This window comes from Mus caroli, unplaced genomic scaffold (genome assembly GCF_978045245.1).
Source record: "Mus caroli unplaced genomic scaffold, Mus_caroli_1 scaffold_10, whole genome shotgun sequence".
In the NCBI taxonomy this organism is placed as follows: domain Eukaryota; kingdom Metazoa; phylum Chordata; class Mammalia; order Rodentia; family Muridae; genus Mus; species Mus caroli.
The window spans coordinates 4,476,887-4,495,896 of record NW_028227265.1 but is presented as its reverse complement, the minus strand read 5'-3'; the positions used below and the strand labels follow the sequence as shown (position 1 = coordinate 4,495,896).

At 47.8% G+C, this 19,010-nt stretch overlaps 1 protein-coding gene across 1 annotated transcript in view; it reads left to right on the top strand.

Moving 5' to 3' along the window:
• Positions 1-19,010, top strand: part of Trim67 (tripartite motif containing 67) — a 35,067-nt gene that overhangs the window by 1,919 nt on the left and 14,138 nt on the right. Inside the window, exon 2 of the mRNA XM_021170322.2 lies at positions 18,655-18,750. Coding sequence (XP_021025981.1) covers positions 18,655-18,750 — 96 coding nt within the window. The remainder of the gene's footprint in view (positions 1-18,654; positions 18,751-19,010) is intronic.

Here is a 19,010-nt window from a genome sequence, read left to right as displayed (position 1 = left end):
CAGTCACTATCTGACCAAGACTCAGTGGACCACGTGCTCTGCACTGGGTATCAGATTGGTGTGTTATGAAAACGACTTCTTAAGTTTCCTTTCTGAGGCAAAGGGTTGCCGAAGCACAGAGGCAGGGCTCTCACCCAAAGTCTAAGGCACACTGTCAGAGCTCCCTTCCCCCTTGTTAGTGAGAGACAGGTTTAAGAGTGAAACTGTTACCAGCTGGCCATAGGAACCCACCTGAAGTCTTCCTTAAATCCATTGCCAAGGCTGGGAGACAGCACCCCTGCTCAAGAACCCTAGAGCGTTGTCCTTCTTCCACCGTAGACTCCCATCAGCTTTGCCTCAATGAACAGATAAAGCTTTCCCCTTTTCAGCTTCCAGAGAACTGTCTCCTCTTTCACTTAGTCCCCAGCTAGTTCTATGCCCAGAATTCCTCTAAACCTGTAGATAAAGGCAGTGTCTCTTGGGCTGTGGAAGAGACTGGGGACATCAGGGGGTGTCCTTCCAGGAAAAGAGTGTGATTTTTCCCCAGAGCACTTCTCTTGCCTGAAGCTCTGCTACCGGAGCTGTGGAAGAGATGCAGACCAAAGAGACCAAGCACATCTGCCTACAGCCTACCCTCCTGGGCACTGGCTTCGGGTAGTGCTACAGTTAGCTACTTAGACCTAGTACTTTGCTGTCTTCTTCTTCCTCTTGAGCTGTGACAGTCTGCCTGGGCCCTTCACCAGCCCACAAGGCAAGGTCAGGGCAGTTCCTCACCTGACATTTTATCCAGCGCCCTTGTGCGACAGGCCTCGACGTCTCCTTAGACGAGCAGGTTAGAGTCACTTGTTCATGGTGCGTTTCACACACCCCTCCTTCAGAAACCCACCCTGGAAGGTGTAAGAGGTGCCAAGACTGCCCAACAAGAACTATTGCCTGCAGTTACACAGAGTAGAGCCGCAGGAAAATAAGGCAGCTTGCTAAGTGCATGCAAACAGCCCAGAGCAGCCAGATAGAGGTGTGGCTTTCCTGTGTTTACTTTATAGATTTTCATCTGCTACAATAAACATATGTTGCTATGATAATTTAATATTTAGGGGAGTTTTTGGTTTTTTTTTTTAAGATCCTCTTTTACTCACGGTATGGTTCGAGCTGGCATCGAACTCACTACCACCCTCCTTCTCAGCCGCTTGAGTGCTGAGGTTACAGATGTGAGCCGTAACACACGGCTATATTGTTCTAAATGAAAAGTATAGGGGGAAAAAGTAAGTAGAGAACTCTTTGCAACTCTATGTTGGAGAAGGAAACCTGTTCAATGTCCTAGTGTGGGGACTCTCAGCAGGGGTAATGTGCCTTCCACCCAGCTTCTCCCGGCACTCTGAAAGGTCTGGAGATTTGGCCGGCAACACTAGTGATCCTACAGTACAATTGAGAATCCATCTCCCTGCCATGAACTGCACCCCTGCAGAGAGGCTCTTCTGTAGGGTCCCATACCTCAGCCTTGCACCGTTACTAGCTGTGTGTGCTTAAGCTACTTTGAAAACTTTGAGCCCACCGTAAATAACATTGAACTTGGATTCTTGTGGGAAGGGGTAAGTATCGTCCTCTGCATAGTCCCCTGTGTGGGACTCAAGCCATTACGTGTTATTTACTGTTTTATGGTGTTTATGATTAACCCTTGGATTTGTGGAAGGCTACGGGGGCAGTGGGGGCAGCACCCTGTTCTTTCAAGCCTCGTTGACTTGGAGAAAGTAGTAGCTGGTGATTGTCAATATATTTTTCTGAATTTATTTCAGTTTAATTGGTATGCTTTTATAAGCTTACAGCTGTTATTCTGTGTGTGTGTGTGTGTGTGTGTGCACGTCTGTGTGCCATGGTGCGAGTGTGTTGGCATGAGAACAACTTTTAGGAGTTGATTCTCTCCTGCCATCTGGGTTCCTTGGATGGAGCTTAGTTAGGTCGTCAAGCTCGGCGGCAAATACCTTTACTCACCGAGCCAGTGGCCAGCATGCCGGCCTTCATGTGCTTCTTTTTGATTTTTGTTTCATTTGTTTTATTGAATGTACATGTGTGTGTGTGTGTGAGTGTGTGTGTTGTCCATGCATGTGCACATGTGTATGGGTGCATACCTCTGCATGCACTTGTAGAGGGCAAACGTTGATGTCCAGTGCTCTCCTCCCTAGAACTCCACCTCACATTCTGAGACAACGTCTTTTTTTTTTTTTTTTTGGTTTTTCGAGACAGGGTTTCTCTGTGTAGCCCTGGCTGTCCTGGCACTCACTTTGTAGACCAGGCTGGCCTCGAACTCAGAAATCCGCCTGCCTCTGCCTCCCAAGTGCTGGGATTAAAGGCGTGCGCCACCACGCCCGGCGAGACGACGTCTTTTACTGAATCTGGGGTTCACGGATGGGCCAAGATGGCTGGTCAGCGAGTCCCTGGGATCCTCCTGTCTCTGCCTGCCTAGCACTGGGATCACAGATGTGTAGTGACCTCGTACAGAGCCTGTAAAGGTTCTGGGGATTTACCTACTGAACCATCTCCTTAGCTCTTTGGGGTATTGTGTATACGTTAATGACTGAGAATATTTGCCCCAAATCACACCACATTCTATTGCACATTGCATGGTAGTTGTTGTTTCATCTCTTGAGTAGACATGATTGTATAAATTGAAAAAATCTGGGATGGACAGATGGTTCAGCTGTTTAGAACACCTGGTGCTCTTGCAGAGGCCCCAGAGATGGCTCAGCGGGTACGACTGTGGTGCTCTTGCAGAGGCCCCAGAGATGGCTCAGTGGGTGCGACTGTGGTGCTCTTGCAGAGGCCCCAGAGATGGCTCAGCGGGTACGACTGTGGTGCTCTTGCAGAGGCCCCAGAGTTAGGTTCCCAGCACCCACATCAGTCTCCAGCTCCTGGGAATCTAGAGCCCTCTTCTGGCTTTCTCTGCCACTAGCACTCACACACATATCCACATGCACCTGCCTGTGAGACACACATGCACCAATTTAAAAAATAAATAAATAAAAAGGAAGTTCAGACTTGAAATCTCCCATTCAGCTTCCATGAGCTGTTGTGGTCTCATGGACTAGAGGGCCAAGACTAATCTGGGGTCCTGTTACCCAAACATTTATAGTGTTAAAGATTGCAAACCAGAGAGCAGAGGTGAGAATTTGAATTCATGAGAGAGAAAGGAACGTCTTGCATACAAAAAAAAAAAAAAAAAAAAAAAAAAAGAAGTTTGATAATGGGCTAAGGTGTCAGGGTCCAAGGTCATGCAGGGAAAAATCAGCAGTCATCCCTGGCTTGGTGGCAACAGCAGTTTAATAAATGACTCTCTCGTCAACCTCAATGGCTCTGCTTGGTAATGAGAACACCAGAGAAACACACGGATCTCTGCCCTGCACCGTGGGCAGTGTCACCTGTGGGAATACAACTGTGCAGATCTTGAGTTTGAATCTTGTATCTAGTGCTCCAGCCTCTGGTAGCTAGGATATCCTCCTAAATCCAGAAGAGACAATGAGAGACAGAGACAGAGACAGAGACAGAGAGACAGACAGAGACAGATCGAGCAGGTTCTCCTTTCCAGCTTCAAGGGAAACTCGAGTGTGAAGCATCTCACTGGTGGAGCAAGAGTGACTGGAAAGATGGCTCAGTGGTCAAAGTGCTTGCCTTGAGACTATGAGGCCTGGATTTGATCCCTGGCATCCAACATAAAAAGCCAGGCATGGTGGTCCACACCTGTGATCCCAGCACTGGGGGAGAGGGAGGAAAGGTGGAAATAAGAAGAGCTTTGCAGCTCCCTGACCAACCAGCCTAGCATAAAACAGGGAGGAAGGCTCCTGAGAATGAAACCTGAGGTTGTCCTCTGGCCTCCAAGTACATGCACACACACATGTACATAGACCTCCACCTGCATGCACAAACACATGTACATCTATATCTCCTCTTCCACCTGCATGCCCACACATATGCATATATACCCCCCTTTCATGAACCTGTTAAAAAAAGAAAGATGCACAGCAGCAGACACCTGTATTCTCTGCACTAGGAAGGTAGAGATGGGAGGGTCCTAGGGCTGGATGGCCAGTTAACCTAGTCAAATCAGTTAATTCCAGACTATGTGGAGCATAGTCAAGGAAGACACCCAGTGTTGACCTCTGGCCTCCACACACTTTCACACACATCTGTATATACATGTATACACATTTGTCTGGAAACACGCACACTTCCAAATGAGAATCTTAATTTGGGCTGGGGGTGGGGAGGACTGAGAGAGACAGCTGAACCGTATGGTCCACCTTACTGAGACCACCAGGTGAACCGTTAAGAGGGCTGCTTTTGAAAGATAAACCAGGGCCTCCACTTCTGACTCCCACTGTGGTGTAAGTTTCCCAGTAAGCCTTTGCCACAGACCCTTTTTGGTCCCTGTCTGCGTAGAACGGGTCTCTAGTTGCAGGTGGACAAGGAGTCGGCAAATGACAGACAAAATCAACACAAGAGGTTGTGTAGAATGTGAATGTATTGTCACAAAGTGAACACCAGTTTTATATAATACAGAAAACAGAGAGGTAGGATGTCACAGCAGGCAAAGTACATTGAAGTTACCTGACACAAAACAAAGGAATGACTTCAAAAGGACTTACAGGAACCAGGTAATATTTACAGTAAAGATAAAACAGCTCTGCTTAGGGTCAGCTAATGACAGGTAAGGATTTCACACCCTAGTCACAATTTGTGCTACTCCTTTGAGCCTTGTGAAAGCTAGCACCAGGGGGTTCTGCTCTAGCAGACCTTCTCATGAATAATGCAATACCACAACCCCCCTATTTCCTAGGCCCTGATAAAGTCTTGTATGATTGTAACTTGGCTGTTCTTTTAAGAATCTGTGGAGAATCTCCATTTGTCAGAAGAATTCACCAACTTGCTTCTAATATGCAATGTAGCCTGATACACCTGGCAGTAGAGAAGATCTCTGTCTCGGTGGGATTCCCTAGCTCTATTTCATGGTAAACCCACCTATTCGCTAGGCCATTGTGTATTCCCTTGTTAGGGTGAGACTGGCTACTGTCCTAAGTAATCACTCTGCAGCTATTCTAGCTCCTTTCTTTGTAATGCCTAATTAGTTTCACCATCTCTACTAGAAGTAAATTTGAATGTTACTGAATAGGTAACATTCTTACTGAATTCCAAGTTTGTCAGCTTCAAGGATTTTCTGGGACATTGGTAGCTGTGTCAGAATTCAATCTTTAAAGGCACGTATAATAAAATAATACTAAAAGAGAGCACGTAGATCCATACACCAGACTAGCATGGGGATAGGGTATGAGTATATGGGTTATGAGAATGCCAAGGTTCCAGGAGGTTGAGTTTCCTTGAAACTCTTTGCCTCGTGAGTGCTTCCAGGCCTCTCGGCCTGCCAAGCAGACTTCACTAGAGTGTGCGTAGCAAGCCTTGGAGTCTAGGCTCTTTCCTGTTCTTGTCTAAACATCACAGAATCCATGTCCCAGCCTGGGTGGGCCGCCAAACATCACAGAATCCATATCCCAGACTGGGTGGGCCGCCAGAAATGTAACCCTGAGGTTCCGAGGCCAGAGATGCCTTCCGTGCAGCTGCGCTATTTTTTTCTGTGGCACCGCTGAAGCTTGTCATCTGATTAGTGATTCCCAAGGAAGGAGACTTTAGGTGACACTGAGATCTGCTGATTATCACCTTTTAAAAACAGCACGGGAACCTGTAGGTCTTGTCAAAACACATTTTTATATGGCTCTCCTGGGAGTCGATTAACCCTTTCAACGGACTTCTGTTGTGAAAGCATCCAACAGAGAGGGCTGTTGACCTTCAGTCTATTAGAGTAGAGCTTTACTCTGCACCACCATCCCACTTCAGCAAGAGGTGAAAGGTCGTTACGGGTCTCAATGCTTCCTAGCTGCATCTGAAATTCCTACTTCAAGGAGAACATTGTGCAGTGGGATGCAGGTGGTAAGCCCTGACTGAAAACACTGGATGGATGTGACAGGGTGCAGTGTCAGCCTAGGTTACATAGAGAGACCCTGGATAGAGATAGATAGATAAATAGATACATAGATACATAGACTTAGAGATAGATACATAGATAGATACATAGATACATAGATAGAGTTAGAGATAGATAGAGTTAGAGATAGATAGATAGATGATAGATAGATTAGGTAGGGTTAGAGATAGATAAAGACATATACAGACAGAGGCAGTGATAGAGACACAGAGCAGACTGGATCTATACTTCAGTCCATAGAGTTCTTGCTTACCACCCACAAGCCTCTGGGTTCCAGTCTGAGCACCACACAGCGGGTCATGTTAATGCAAGCCTGTAATCTCAGCATGTGGGAGGGGAGACAGAAGATCAGAAGTTCAAGGTCATCCTAGTATGTGAGACCTGTCTCAAAGGAGGAGGGAAAGGATAAATGTTGATTCCTGAGCTGAGATTGTAAGGCTGCAGGATGCTGGTGAGTCTGGTCAAGAGTTCTTGGATAGCCGCAGGACAGAATTGCAACAGGGAACACATTGGGATGCCCTCTGACCTGGCCCCCACAGAGCAAGGGACAGTGTGAGCTACAAACCTCAGGAAACACTAGACTTTATCCTCTCTGGCCTTGGGGCTCTTCCAAGGGCATGAGGTCTGATCAATGTAGTAAAAGAGATTAAAAGAGATTTACATACAGGGGAGGAGATGGCCAGCACTGTCAGGACAAGAAACAAAAGGCAAGCCCAGTCTGATTTTTCCAACTTGTGTCTATCCTCCTGCCTCAGCCTCTTGAGTGCTGAGATTATAGATGGATGCCACTACACCCAAGAACATTCTCTTACATTTCTGTCTGCGTGTTGATAATCCCCATTTGTTAAGATTATAAGCATGTGGCCACATGCTGTGTGTAATAATCTCTGCACTCTTATGGGCAAGAGGAGACACTTGAGACCCCGAGACCAACCAGTCTGGAGTGTGTAACACAGTGGCAGAAACAAGAGAGAGCTTACAAAAAAGCAATGGCCCTAGGGACCACCCCAGGCATTATGGGATATGGAACAATGACTCTGGAGACCACCCTTGGCATTATGGGATATGGAATAATGGCTCTGGGAACCACCCCAGGATCTTTGAGGTATGGAGCAATGGCTCTGGGGAGCACCCCAGGCATTATGGGGTGTGTAGCGATGGATCTGGGGGTCACCGCAGGCGTTATGGGGTGTGTAGCGATGGCTCTGGGGGCCACCCCAGGCATTATGGGGTGTGTAGCGATGGCTCTCGGGGCCACCCCAGGCATTATGGGGTGTGTAGCGATGGCTCTGGGGGCCACCCCAGGCATTATGGGGTGTGACCAGGCTTTTTGGAACAGCTATATACTTGTTGACCTTGACCTATGATCATTGGCTTTGGAAGGCTTGCATGGGGACAGTAGATGCCAGGTGGCCCAAGAAACTGGAAGTGGTCAGTGTGTGGGCTTTTCAGAAGAACACATCTCGACTTGCTATGGGTAATGCAGCCTGCAGCCCTGCACTGTTGTCTGTCTTGGAAACTTGATGGACACGCAAGGTTCTATTGAAGCCTGGCCCAGTCAGAACCCATGTTTCAGAAACCTCACTGGGACTTTAAAGTGTCTGATTTGTGACACTGTAATATGGGAAGTATGTCCTTTAGAAACTGGCTCCTTGGCAGCTGGGTTTCTGGGAGCTTTGACCCATTTTCAGCTGGCTCTGGGTGCTGGGAGACTGTAGGGAGTTCAGGGCCCCCTGGCTGGAGAGGGTGGGATGTGTCCCTGTGGGAGGGCACAGGGGAATCACTAATGGCCCAGTGACCTCTGCTGCCTTCCAGAGATCGAACGGAATCAGTTTGCTGTTGTGCTCGAATTTCCGTTCCCTTGTACCTCAGCTGTCTTAGAAAGCAACAGAGAAAGACTGCCCGTTCACCCTGAGAAGGCTTCCAAATGCTGGGAAATGCCTCAGAGGTCATAGCCTGGATCAGAAAAGAAGGTCGGAAAATTCTAACCGTGGAGAAGGGCACCTTGCTCTGCCCTACTTGGAAACCCTACCCGCACACAGACTTTACCACACAGACTGTGGACTGACAGCAGTGTGAGTGTCCCAGGCTGACCTCAAACTCGGTATATAGCTGAGCATGGCCTTGAACTCCTGACTCTCCCTCATCCACTTCCGAGTGCTGGAATAACAGGTCTGGGCTACCACACCTATTCTGGGGGATGCTAAGGCTTGAGCCCAGGTTTTTGTGTGCACTAGGCGAGCACTTTACCAACTAAGCTGCCTCTCTTTAGCAGTCTTCTCCAGTCAGCCCTTCCCAAACTCACAAGCCACAGCCTCTTCACTTTCAGACAAGGAAGCGCGAGGGGAAGGGGCTTAGCAAACTTGAATAGCAAATCATAAAACACGTTTATTTTAAAATGGCCCATTTTAACTGTTATAAATTATTTTTGATGACTTGAAAAAAATGTCAATGAGTTGTATATTTTAAAATAAATTTTGTTAGCTTAATAAAAAATAAAAATGGCCCATCAAGAAGCCAGGTGGTGGCAGCACACCCCTTTAATCGCAGAACCTGGAAGGCAGAGATGAGCCGATCTCTGTGAGTTTGAGGCCAGCCTGGTCTCCAGAGCTAGTTCCAGGACAGCCAGGGCTACTGGAGTAACAGCAACAGCAATGTAGATGTACTTGACAAGAAAATAGACATGTCTGATATCCCTGATGTCCCTGAATGGAGGAGAGGGATGAAGGACTAGCTGACAACCAACCTAACAAGTGGGAACAGGGATGAGCGCTCTCACCTTTATTCAGCAGAACAGGAGAGAGGAAGTGGTCATCACATACCTGTTCTCTGAAAGTCTGCCCAGATGGTGCATAGCTTTAAAAAAAAAAAAAAAAAAGGTCAAAGGGAATGGCTTAAAAAAATAGGTCAAAGGGCAGGAGATAGGGCTCAGAGATTAAGAGGTTCCCTCCCCCCCTCTGGCAGAGGAGCAGAGCTTGGTTCCCAGCATTTCCATTCAGTGGCTCACAAACATCTGTCAGTCGAGGACATCTGACAACTTCTTCTGGCCTCCTGGGCACCCACCCTCACACATAAACACATTCAGATACACATACTGCACATTAATAACAATAACCTCTTTAAAAAATAGGTCAAGGCTGTGCTAGGCAAATTCTTGGACTTAACCCAATCCTTCAATCTTTGATCCTAGTTGGTTAGGTAATGTCTACCAAGGTAAGAGATTAATGAAATATGATTCACCAGGAAGGGTTCCTAGCGCGAGATGGAAGCCTGCTTGTCACTCAGCAGATCCTCGACATCTAGAGGGTGACTTACTCACTGAGCTATCAGCCACTGCTGCCACTTCCTGTTTTAAGCCGAGCAGACTGTAGCTTTGCACCTCATGTCCTTCTCTGAGTTTATGCCTCTCAGGAGGTGCTATGCTACAATCTGCCTGTGAGAGAGTTGTGCCCTCCAGTGTCATGAGCACCAAGGCTTCAGGGGGAGTTGTTGGTCTCCCCTTGGCACACAGTCCAGAAGGTGGCTCAGTCAGTAAGGTGCTCACTTTGCAAGGGCAAGAACCTGAATTTAGTCTGCAGAATCCACAGTGCTAGCAGTTGTGAAGGGGGAGGCTGAGATAGGCAGGTCCCTTAGCCAGCCAGATGGGGACAAAGGTCCAGGCCAATAGGAGACTCTGTCTCAAATGAAGGAGTGGAAGGGAGGAAGGTACCTGAAGAATGACACTTGAGTTTGTCCTCTGATCTCTGTGTGCACACAAATGCACACACACACACACACAGAGACACACATACACACACATATACATATGCACACACACAGATACACATGCACACACATGCACATATGCACACTTACTCACATGCACATATGCACACACACATACACATAAACATACACATATACACATAAACATACACACATATACATATACACATTCATACAGACACACACATACACACAGATACACATACACACTCGGACAAACACATACACAGACACACATAACACACATAGACACAGACACATACACACATATACGTACACACACATACACACATACACATACATTTATACACACACACACACATCTATCACAACAAAAGCAAAATAAGCAGATAATCAAGTGGGTAAATACACGGGGCAGTTTTGGATGCATGACATGCCCTAAAGTGTGAATAAAATAATTCACCAACACCTCAGTGGACTTCTTCAGTGGAGAAGGTGGGGGAAAAAAATCATCCCAAGGATGCTGAATTTCAGGTAGGACCTGGGGTTTGAAGACAGAAGAAAAAGGAGTCCTGTCCACTAGGAAGCGGCAGGGATCTGGAAGCAAGAGCCAAACCAGAGGCAGGAAGATCAGGAAGATGTCTGCAGAGGATGTGAACAGGTAGCAGGGGCAGAGGGAGACAGGCAGGGGTCTGAAGCTGTGAGGTTGAGGGTCTGGCAGGTGAAGGACTCAGGTACAGGGTGATGGGGCTCACGGAAGCCGTTGGAGGGGCGTAAGCTGAGTAGTGATGTTTGCTTGTTTGTTTAGAACATTTATTTTATTCTCTGTCTCTCTGTCTCTGTCTCTCTGTCTCTCTGTCTCTCTGTCTCTCTCTCTGTGTGTGTGTGTGTGTGTGTGTGTGCCTGCGAGTGCACATGCAGGTGGGTGCCAGAAGAGGGCGTCAGGTTCCCTGAAGCAGGAGTTATAGATGTTTAGTAGCTACCAGAAGAGGGAGCTCCTAATAGAACAGGGTGGCGCACGCCTTTAATCCCAGCACTCGGGAGGCAGAGGCAGGCAGATTTCTGAGTTTGAGGCCAGCCTGGTCTACAGAGTGAGTTCCAGGACAGCCAGGGCTATACAGAGAAACCCTGTCTCGAAAAAAGAAAGGAAGGAAGGAAGGAAGGAAGGAAGAAAGAGAGAGAGAGAGAGAGAGAGAGAGAGAGAGAGAGAGAGAGAGAGAGAATAGCAAGTGCTCTTAACTGCTGAGCTCTCTCTCCAGCCCTGTGATGTTTATTAATAAGAAGGTCATTCTGATCTCTGGGGCTGTTGCAGTCATCGATGGAGCTGTAGGTGGGGGAGTGTGTCGGGAAAGGGCACAGATGGGGAAGCTTTTACATTTGCATTTGTTCCTGCTGGGGATGCCCTCGGCGTCTGGGGCTTGTGCTCTGGTGTCTAATTGTGTCGTAGTCCTGTTATCCACTACGTCTTCTGATTACTCTTCTACATTCTTATATTTCTGTCCCCACACCTCTCTCCTCCCTGTTGGATTCTTACGGCATCTGTATTAGATGGTTTGCTAGCGCCTTGTGTTCCTCAGATGCGCGCTTCTGTTTCTCCTGGTCTTTTGTTTGTTTGTTTGTTTGTTTTTCGAGACAGGGTTTCTCTGTGTAGCCCTGGCTGTCCTGGAACTCACTCTGTAGACCAGGCTGACCTCGAACTCAGAAATCCGCCTGCCTCTGCCTCCCAAGTGCTGGGATTAAAGGCGTGTGCCACCACCACGCCTGGCTGAGAGGTTGATTTTAAATAGCTGTTAGCTCTGGTCACTTAAGTGCCAAGAGGCTCATGTTACAGTGTGAACAAGAAATCAAGAACAGTAGCAAAACCAAGCAGGGTGGCACACGCCTTTAATCCAGCAATCTGTAGGCAGAGGCAGGCAGATCTCTGAGTTCAAGGCCAGCCTGGCCTACAGAGCAGTTCCAGGACAGTCAGGGCTACACAGAGAAACCCTGCCTCAACAAAACAAAAATAAATAAGTAAATAAGTAAGAATAATAGTAAGAAGAGGAGGAAGAAGGCGGAAAGAAAGATCCGCAGCATTCCACATACTACTGAGGAGGCATGGAGCCAGTGCTGGGGTAAAACAAGAGAGGAGGGGGGTAGGGGGGGAGGGGTTCAGTGGAGCAGGTGGTGAATTGTGAAGGATGGAGTTGTCTAGCAGATGCTATTTACTTATTTATTTATTTATTTATTTGGTTTTTCGAGACAGGGTTTCTCTGTATAGCCCTGGCTGTCCTGGAACTCACTCTGTAGACCAGGCTGGCCTCGAACTCAGAAATCCGCCTGCCTCTGCCTCCCAAGTGCTGGGATTAAAGGTGTGCGCCACCACGCCCGGCTTCTTTTTTTTTTTTTTTTTTTTTGGTACTTATTTATTTACCTAGGTAATTAGACCACAGCTATGAACTGCAACAAAGTCTCATTAGTCATTATTGTCACAGAAGCAATTCTATTACAGTTTCCAAGACTGGATCCAAGTGGGTATTTGGTTTTGGGATACCAAGACTTGAGCTAGCCCAACCACAGAGAGCTCATCTTGGTTTTAGAGCACTAAGACTATAACCTGCCTGGTCCTAGAGAAGGTGTTTTGGTTTGGGGGTGATGTGGACCCCACCTGACTCTGCTTGGTATGTGGTCTAGCTATGGCTAAGGTTGAGACTCTTATGGGGTTTGCACTAGGGCTGAGATTCTGGTATGTATGGAGTTTGTGCCGGATGCTCCCTCTCCAGGCTAGTTCTTGTTGCTGGTGGGGTATGACCTGAGCTACTCTCTGGTCTGCAAGTGTGACTTGCGTTCATTTTCACTTTGCTTTACCATCCATTGTTCGAATATTCTCAAGGTCTCCAGTGGGCATTTATTTTAACACTAGAACCAGCTTTAAAAATAGAATCCCATCTTAATTAGACTCTTATTATCCGCACCTGTTGATGATGCCACACAGTTAACAGAACCTGACATGATCTCTTCATTTCGGAGTCATCTTTATACACCGCACACGTAAATAACAGCGTAACTCAAGAATCCTGTGAGCAAGGATTCCGCCTTACTGTGTTTTCGTACTCCAGTACCCAGCAGGGCAGCCAGCCCTCGGGAGACCTCGAGAGCCTTTATTGAGTAGTGAATAAGATGTTACCCTGGAATGTATGCTAATGTCAATACCATAGATTATTATTTCAGAGCGGACGCTATTAGCTGCTCATTGACTCACAGAACAGAAAGACTTACAAAGGGAGTGTCATCACAGGCTGGGGTGTGGGAAGAAAAGGGGAACAGGGGAACATCTTTCCAGGTGCTAGTTTCAGTGTAGTGTGCACTCACTGCTGGCTTGCCCTCTCTCCCTGTTCCCTTCCCTCCCCTCCCCTTCCTCTGCCTCATATCCTCTTCTCCCCCCTCTCCTTCCCTCTTTCTACACCCTGCCCCTCTCTTTCTCCTCCTTCCTTTCCTGCCTGCCTGCCTCCCTCTGATTTTTTTTTTCCTGTGTCATAAGCAATCAGTTAATCTCACCAGAGGACAGGAGCCAGCTGGGAAATGCCGATGTGACTTTTCTGTCTTCTTGGCCCAGAGACTACACTGGGTGTAAGTTTGTGTACTGGAATGCCCCATGGATAGAGGAGGCTGGGGCAGGCAGAGGAAGCAGGTTACAGAGATGGTGATCCTGGAATGCAGTCACTTGCCATTTATATTAAACAAGATAATGTGCTTTTTCTTGCCTGCGCTTGTGCACCTGAGTACACTTTTATTGGGATGAGCAGAGAGACCAGAGGTCCACATCCTGTATCTTGCTCAACGGCTCTCCACTTTGTGTTTTTTGTTTTGTTTTGTTTTTATTTTTTGTTTGGTTGTTTGTTGAGACCACTGAGCCTGCAGCTTGTTGATGGGGCTGCTTGGCCAGTGAGATTCAGGGATCTGCCTTTCACTCCATAGATGCTGGGGGTCGAAACTCGAGGTCCCATGCTTGCACTGAGCCATCTCCCCAGCCCAGAGACAATGCACTTTCATGACTTAACACAATATCTGTCACAGGAAGGAAAGCCACGAAAGCCATGGCCACTGCCATTGTCACGATTATTATTACAAGTATAAAGGCTCAGATTGCTGGAGACTGCTTCCCTGCCCAGGTGCTGCAGGAGAGCACAATCTAGCCTCAGCACCCTCTGGTGGGGGGGCTTGGACTGGACATCTGTCATAACTGCCCTCTTGTGATGATTAGAAGCATGTTAGCTTGCCCTAGTTGTCCTGTCCCTCAGGCTGGCTAGGGGGGCCATTGTCACATTCAGTGAATATCTAGACCAGTGATTCTCAGATGACCCCCCCCCCCACCATGAACTTACTTTTGTTGCTACTCCGTTTTGCTACTGTTATGGATCGTAATGTAAGTATCTGTGTTTTCTGATGGTCTTCAGTGACCTCTGTGAAAACTGCTGGCCTAGAGAGAGCTGTTCCAACCTCAGGGTCTGCCACTGAACAATGTAATGGAAACAGTATCGGACCCAAAAGATCTGGTTCATTTGAAACTGTGTCTTCAAGTGAGTTTCTTAGCCTCCAGGTGCCTCAGGAAAGGCTAGTGTGTGTGGATTAATCAGAAAGAGTTGGCAGGGTGCCGTCAAAGGTGCTAGCACTTGGCCCACCTCTCCTCTGGAAAGCTCGATGTCTGTTTGTGTTATGAGGACAAAGTGTGTGTGTGTGTGTGTATGTGTGTGTGTGTGCGCACACACACACACACACACACACACACACACACACACGCGCGCTGTGATTCCATCTCATAAATATTCATGAAGGGCTAGTGCTAGAAGAAAAGACTGTACTTAGCAGGTTCATTGGCTGGAGTTGCCCTGATAAGTCAGTGCAAAATAGGTGGCTTAAAACAACAGATCCGTAGGCCACATAGAGACTACCCCACCTGGGGATCCATCCCATATATAGTCACCAAACCCGGATGCTATTGTGGATGCCAGAAAGTGCTTGCTGACGGGGGAACCTGATATGACTGTCTCCTGAGAGGCTCTGCCAGAGACTGACAAATACAGAGGCGGATGCTCACTCGCAGCCAACCATTGGACTGAACACAGGGTCCCCAATGGAGGAGTTAGAGAAGGGACTGAAGGAGTTGAGGGGGTTGCAGCCCCGTGTGTGTGGGGGAACAGTATCAAACAGTGTCAGAAGGCTAAGGACCACTCCAGACACATGGAACTCCCTGGGACTGGACCACCAACCAAAGAGTATACATGGAGGGACCATGGCTCTGGGCACATAGGTGACAGAGGATGGCTTTGTTGGACATCAGTAGGAGGAGTGACCCTTGGGCCTGAGGGGGATTTGATGCCCCGGTGTAGGGGAATACTGGGGCTAGAAGGTGGGAATAGGTGGATGGGTGGGGGAACACCCTCATAGAAGCAGGGGGGATAGGATAGGGGGTATCCAGAGGGGAAACCTGGAAAGGGGAAAACATTTGAAATGTAAAGAAAATATCCAATAATAATAAATACTAATAATAAAACAGATCCATCCTCCACAGTGCTGGGGCTGGAGGCCGAAACGGAGGTGTCAGCAGGGACGTGCCCCCTGAGGATCCAGGAAAGATCTGGTCCAGCAGTTCCGTGAATGATAGTTCTGCAACTCAGTCTTTACATGATTCCCCTGTGAGACTATGTCAGGCCTTTTTGTCACTGTGACAAATTCCTGAAAACAAAAAAAAAAAGGGAAAAGTTTGTGACTAGGGAGATGGCGGAGCAGGTGAAGCTCGCTGTGTGAGCAAGAGGACCTGAGCTGGAATCTCTGCCACCCAAGGAACAGCGTGGCCGCATGCATCTACGTTCTGGGCGGTTTTCTAGGCAGTTGGACTTTGCTTAAAATCTGTTTCTTTTGCTTCAGTGAAATGTGGCAAAGGCCTTTGGAGGCGAGTTCTCAGCCTGTGGGTCTCAACTCCTTTGGGGTCGAATGGCCCTTTCACAGGGTTAGCATATCGGATCTCCTGCATATCCGATATTCTACATTACAGTCATACCAGTAGCATAATTACAGTTATGAAGCAGCAATGAAGATAATTTTATGGTTGGGAGTCACCACCAAATGAGGACTGTACTAGAGGGTTGCAGCACTGGGAAGGCTAAGGACCACAGCTTTGAGCTATCAGCCCCTGTCAGGGCATATAGGCCTGATGATGGTTTCAGCAGGCTGAGGGCAAGTGAGGACCCTTGAGTAAGCTCCCTCAAACTGTCAAAAGTGCGACTCGGGGCCATCTTAATACTAATGCTGGCTGGAAAGCTGCTACAGAGCTCAGCTCCTTGCTGCTGGGTCTCTGTACAATTTAGAGACTTCCCTGACCTGTTGACCAAGCAAAATAAACCATTTGTTCAACAAACATTTCTTAGATGAGACAAGCAAGGTCTCCATCTCTCAAGACCAAACATTGTAGTCACAGGAAAAGTCAACACAGGACAGCGGAGTGAAGGTAAGAGCTGCGGAGATCAAAGTCCCCTCAATCAGGACAGAGGGAAAACCAGACCTAGAACCCAGAACAGGGAGAAAAGATGCTGTTTCAGGTAACAGCAGATCCTGGATACACATGGGCATATCAGACAGGGGCATGCAAAGCTGACTGTATTTGGTTGGTTTGTTGGTTGGTTGGTTGGTTGGTTGACTGTGTCTTATTCTATAGACCAGGCTGCCTGGAACTCATTATGTAACCTAGGCTAGCATTGAACTCACAGCTATTCTCCTGTCTCAGCTTCCTGAGTGGTAGGCTTACAGGTGTAAAGCTCTTTCCTGGGTCTTGGTTCCTATGGTGGCCCTCCAAAACACCTGTACTCAAACCTCAGAATTGGCCTCCCTCAAAGTCTGCCCTGTACCTGCCCAACCACTAACCCCTTGCAGTGGCCCAGTGGGTAACTAGTCTTGGGGCCACTGGACATGGGGTGGCTGCTCATGAGGACACAGTGTAAGGAAGGACACGGCAGACAGTTTTCAGACCAGATGTAGCTGATCTCAGTTAAATAACTAAAGAGCCATTTATCTCACTGATCATCAGTTTAGGGTGTTTGCCAAAGTTGTTCTACTTGGAGCCCTGGTCAGATGTTTTGCTTGTTTGTTTTTATCTTTGTTTTGTTTGAATGAACTTATGTTATTACTGAGACAGACTACCACAATATGGACCAGGCTTGCCTTGAAATTATCATCCTACTGAATACTAGGATTATAGGCATGGGTCACCATGTCCAGCTTGGTTTATATCTTGAAGGCAGCTTCCAGGATTCTCTGAGAAGGTCACAGCCCACACCTTCACTTGGCTTGAGCTCTTGTGACTAAGTGCTTCTGCTTTCTGTGCATTATCCTGTGTCTCTAGATCTGTTTCCAATGTTGCTTTATAAGAGGTTTCTTGAGGCCACAGCTGCATGGGCTGGTAAATCTCAGGCAGCAGCAGAAGTTGCTGAAGGGAGTGTTAGGCCCAGAATCTTGGGCTTCCCTCCAGTGTCTCTAGGGTGGAATCGAGGACTGTATTTCTAAGGAAGTTCCTGGATGCTGATCCTCTGTGCAGGGTCCTACATGGACTGCCCAAGTCACATTCATTGGCTTAGTTCTGCAGTGGATACTAATGTATCTCAATTCTGTATAGGAACTCAGCTGTGTGTCTCAGGCACCCTCGGAGGGAAACAGGGATGGCGAGCCTTCTAGGTTGGGCAGTTACAAAGGTGAAAGGTTATGAAGAACAGAGGAAGGAAGGGATGGGTTTGATTCCCTTGCCTTGACAAATAGGGTGGCTTTGGAGCTGACACAAGAATGGAGGGGGTGTGAAGAGGGGGTAGGTTCTAGCTTTTCTGGTTCAGTTTTGTTTTGTGTTCAATATTTTTACTTTGAAAAAATATGACACAAGTTAAATCATACATCTGGGCTTGTATGGGGGAGGGGTTTGTCCTGTCCTCAGTGACAGAAAAGGCAACTGTATGGGATGTAGGTAGGGGCTGGAGCCTGACTGGTGTCTGAAATATTCACAATACTACTGATTGGAGACAGATCTATGACAGGAAGAGAGGGGATTGGCCAGGCAAGGGCCCGTTTGCCTTCTCGTCCAGAGCACGGCAGCCATCAGGGGCCGGCTGTTAGTTTCCAACAATTAGCTCACTAGTCTTTAATGTAGCTTTGGGATCCACTGACAGAGTAGTCAACACTCAGGTGCTGGTTGGCTTTAAGTATCGACTTGACACACCTCGTATCACCCAGGAAGACAGTCTCTCAATGCGGGATTGCGGGATTGCTTATGTTGGGTTGGCTTCTGAGTATGTCTCTGTGTGTGTGATCGTGGTGGTGGTGATGTCATAACTTAACTAATTAATGTGGAGAGAGTTAGTCCACTGTGGGTGGCACCATTTCCTAGACAAGTCGTCCTGAGCTGTATAAAAGAGGAAGAAGCTAGCCAAAAGCAAGGGAGCACGGACCCATGCATTCATTACTCTGAGCTCCTAACTGTGGCCGTGCTGCTCTGAGTTCCTACCTAGTTCCCCAGAGTAACTAACAGGCTGTAACCTGGAATTGCCAAAGGCCATGCTTTCTTCCCATAAACTGCTTCCTGTCCGGTTATTTAATCACAGCAATAGAAATGAAACTAGAGTAACTCACCAGGGTCTGCTGGGAAACAGACACATGATGGTCAGGGCGTGTAACTCAAGGCTACAGAGTATCTACTAGCGGGTCTGAGGTCCCAGCTGCCCTCCCAATGTTGGTCAGGGCGTGTAGCTCTGAGATACAGAGTATCTACTAGCACATCTGAGGTCCCAGCGGCGTGTATTGTCTCCTCCTGAGTCAGTCCTGGCTGAGACCGTCTTGCTAGCTTGACTGAGGCAGGGGCATGCCTTCCACACTAACCAACATCTCCGCCATGTCTTTTCCAGGCGCAGCTGTCTCAGGCCTTAAACGGGGTTTCAGATAAGGCCAAAGAGGCCAAGGAGTTTCTGGTTCAGCTCAAGAACATATTGCAGCAGATCCAGGTGAGTGGGCTCTGGTGCTGGGCAGACAGTGTGGCTGTTTGTCTAACACAGAGAGACGGAGGGCAAGTCTTGGGACAAGTGGGTATCTGCTACGATTTCTTTTAGAGGGTTGACCTGTCTGGTTGTACCATTGTGGGCGCTGAAGGTGCCACTCTCAGCCTGTTTACATGCAGGTAACACTGGTGGTACTTAGGCAGGCCTGTGTATTCAAATCAAAATATAAACACCTCATTTCCTAAGTAAATGTGTTATCTGAGTGT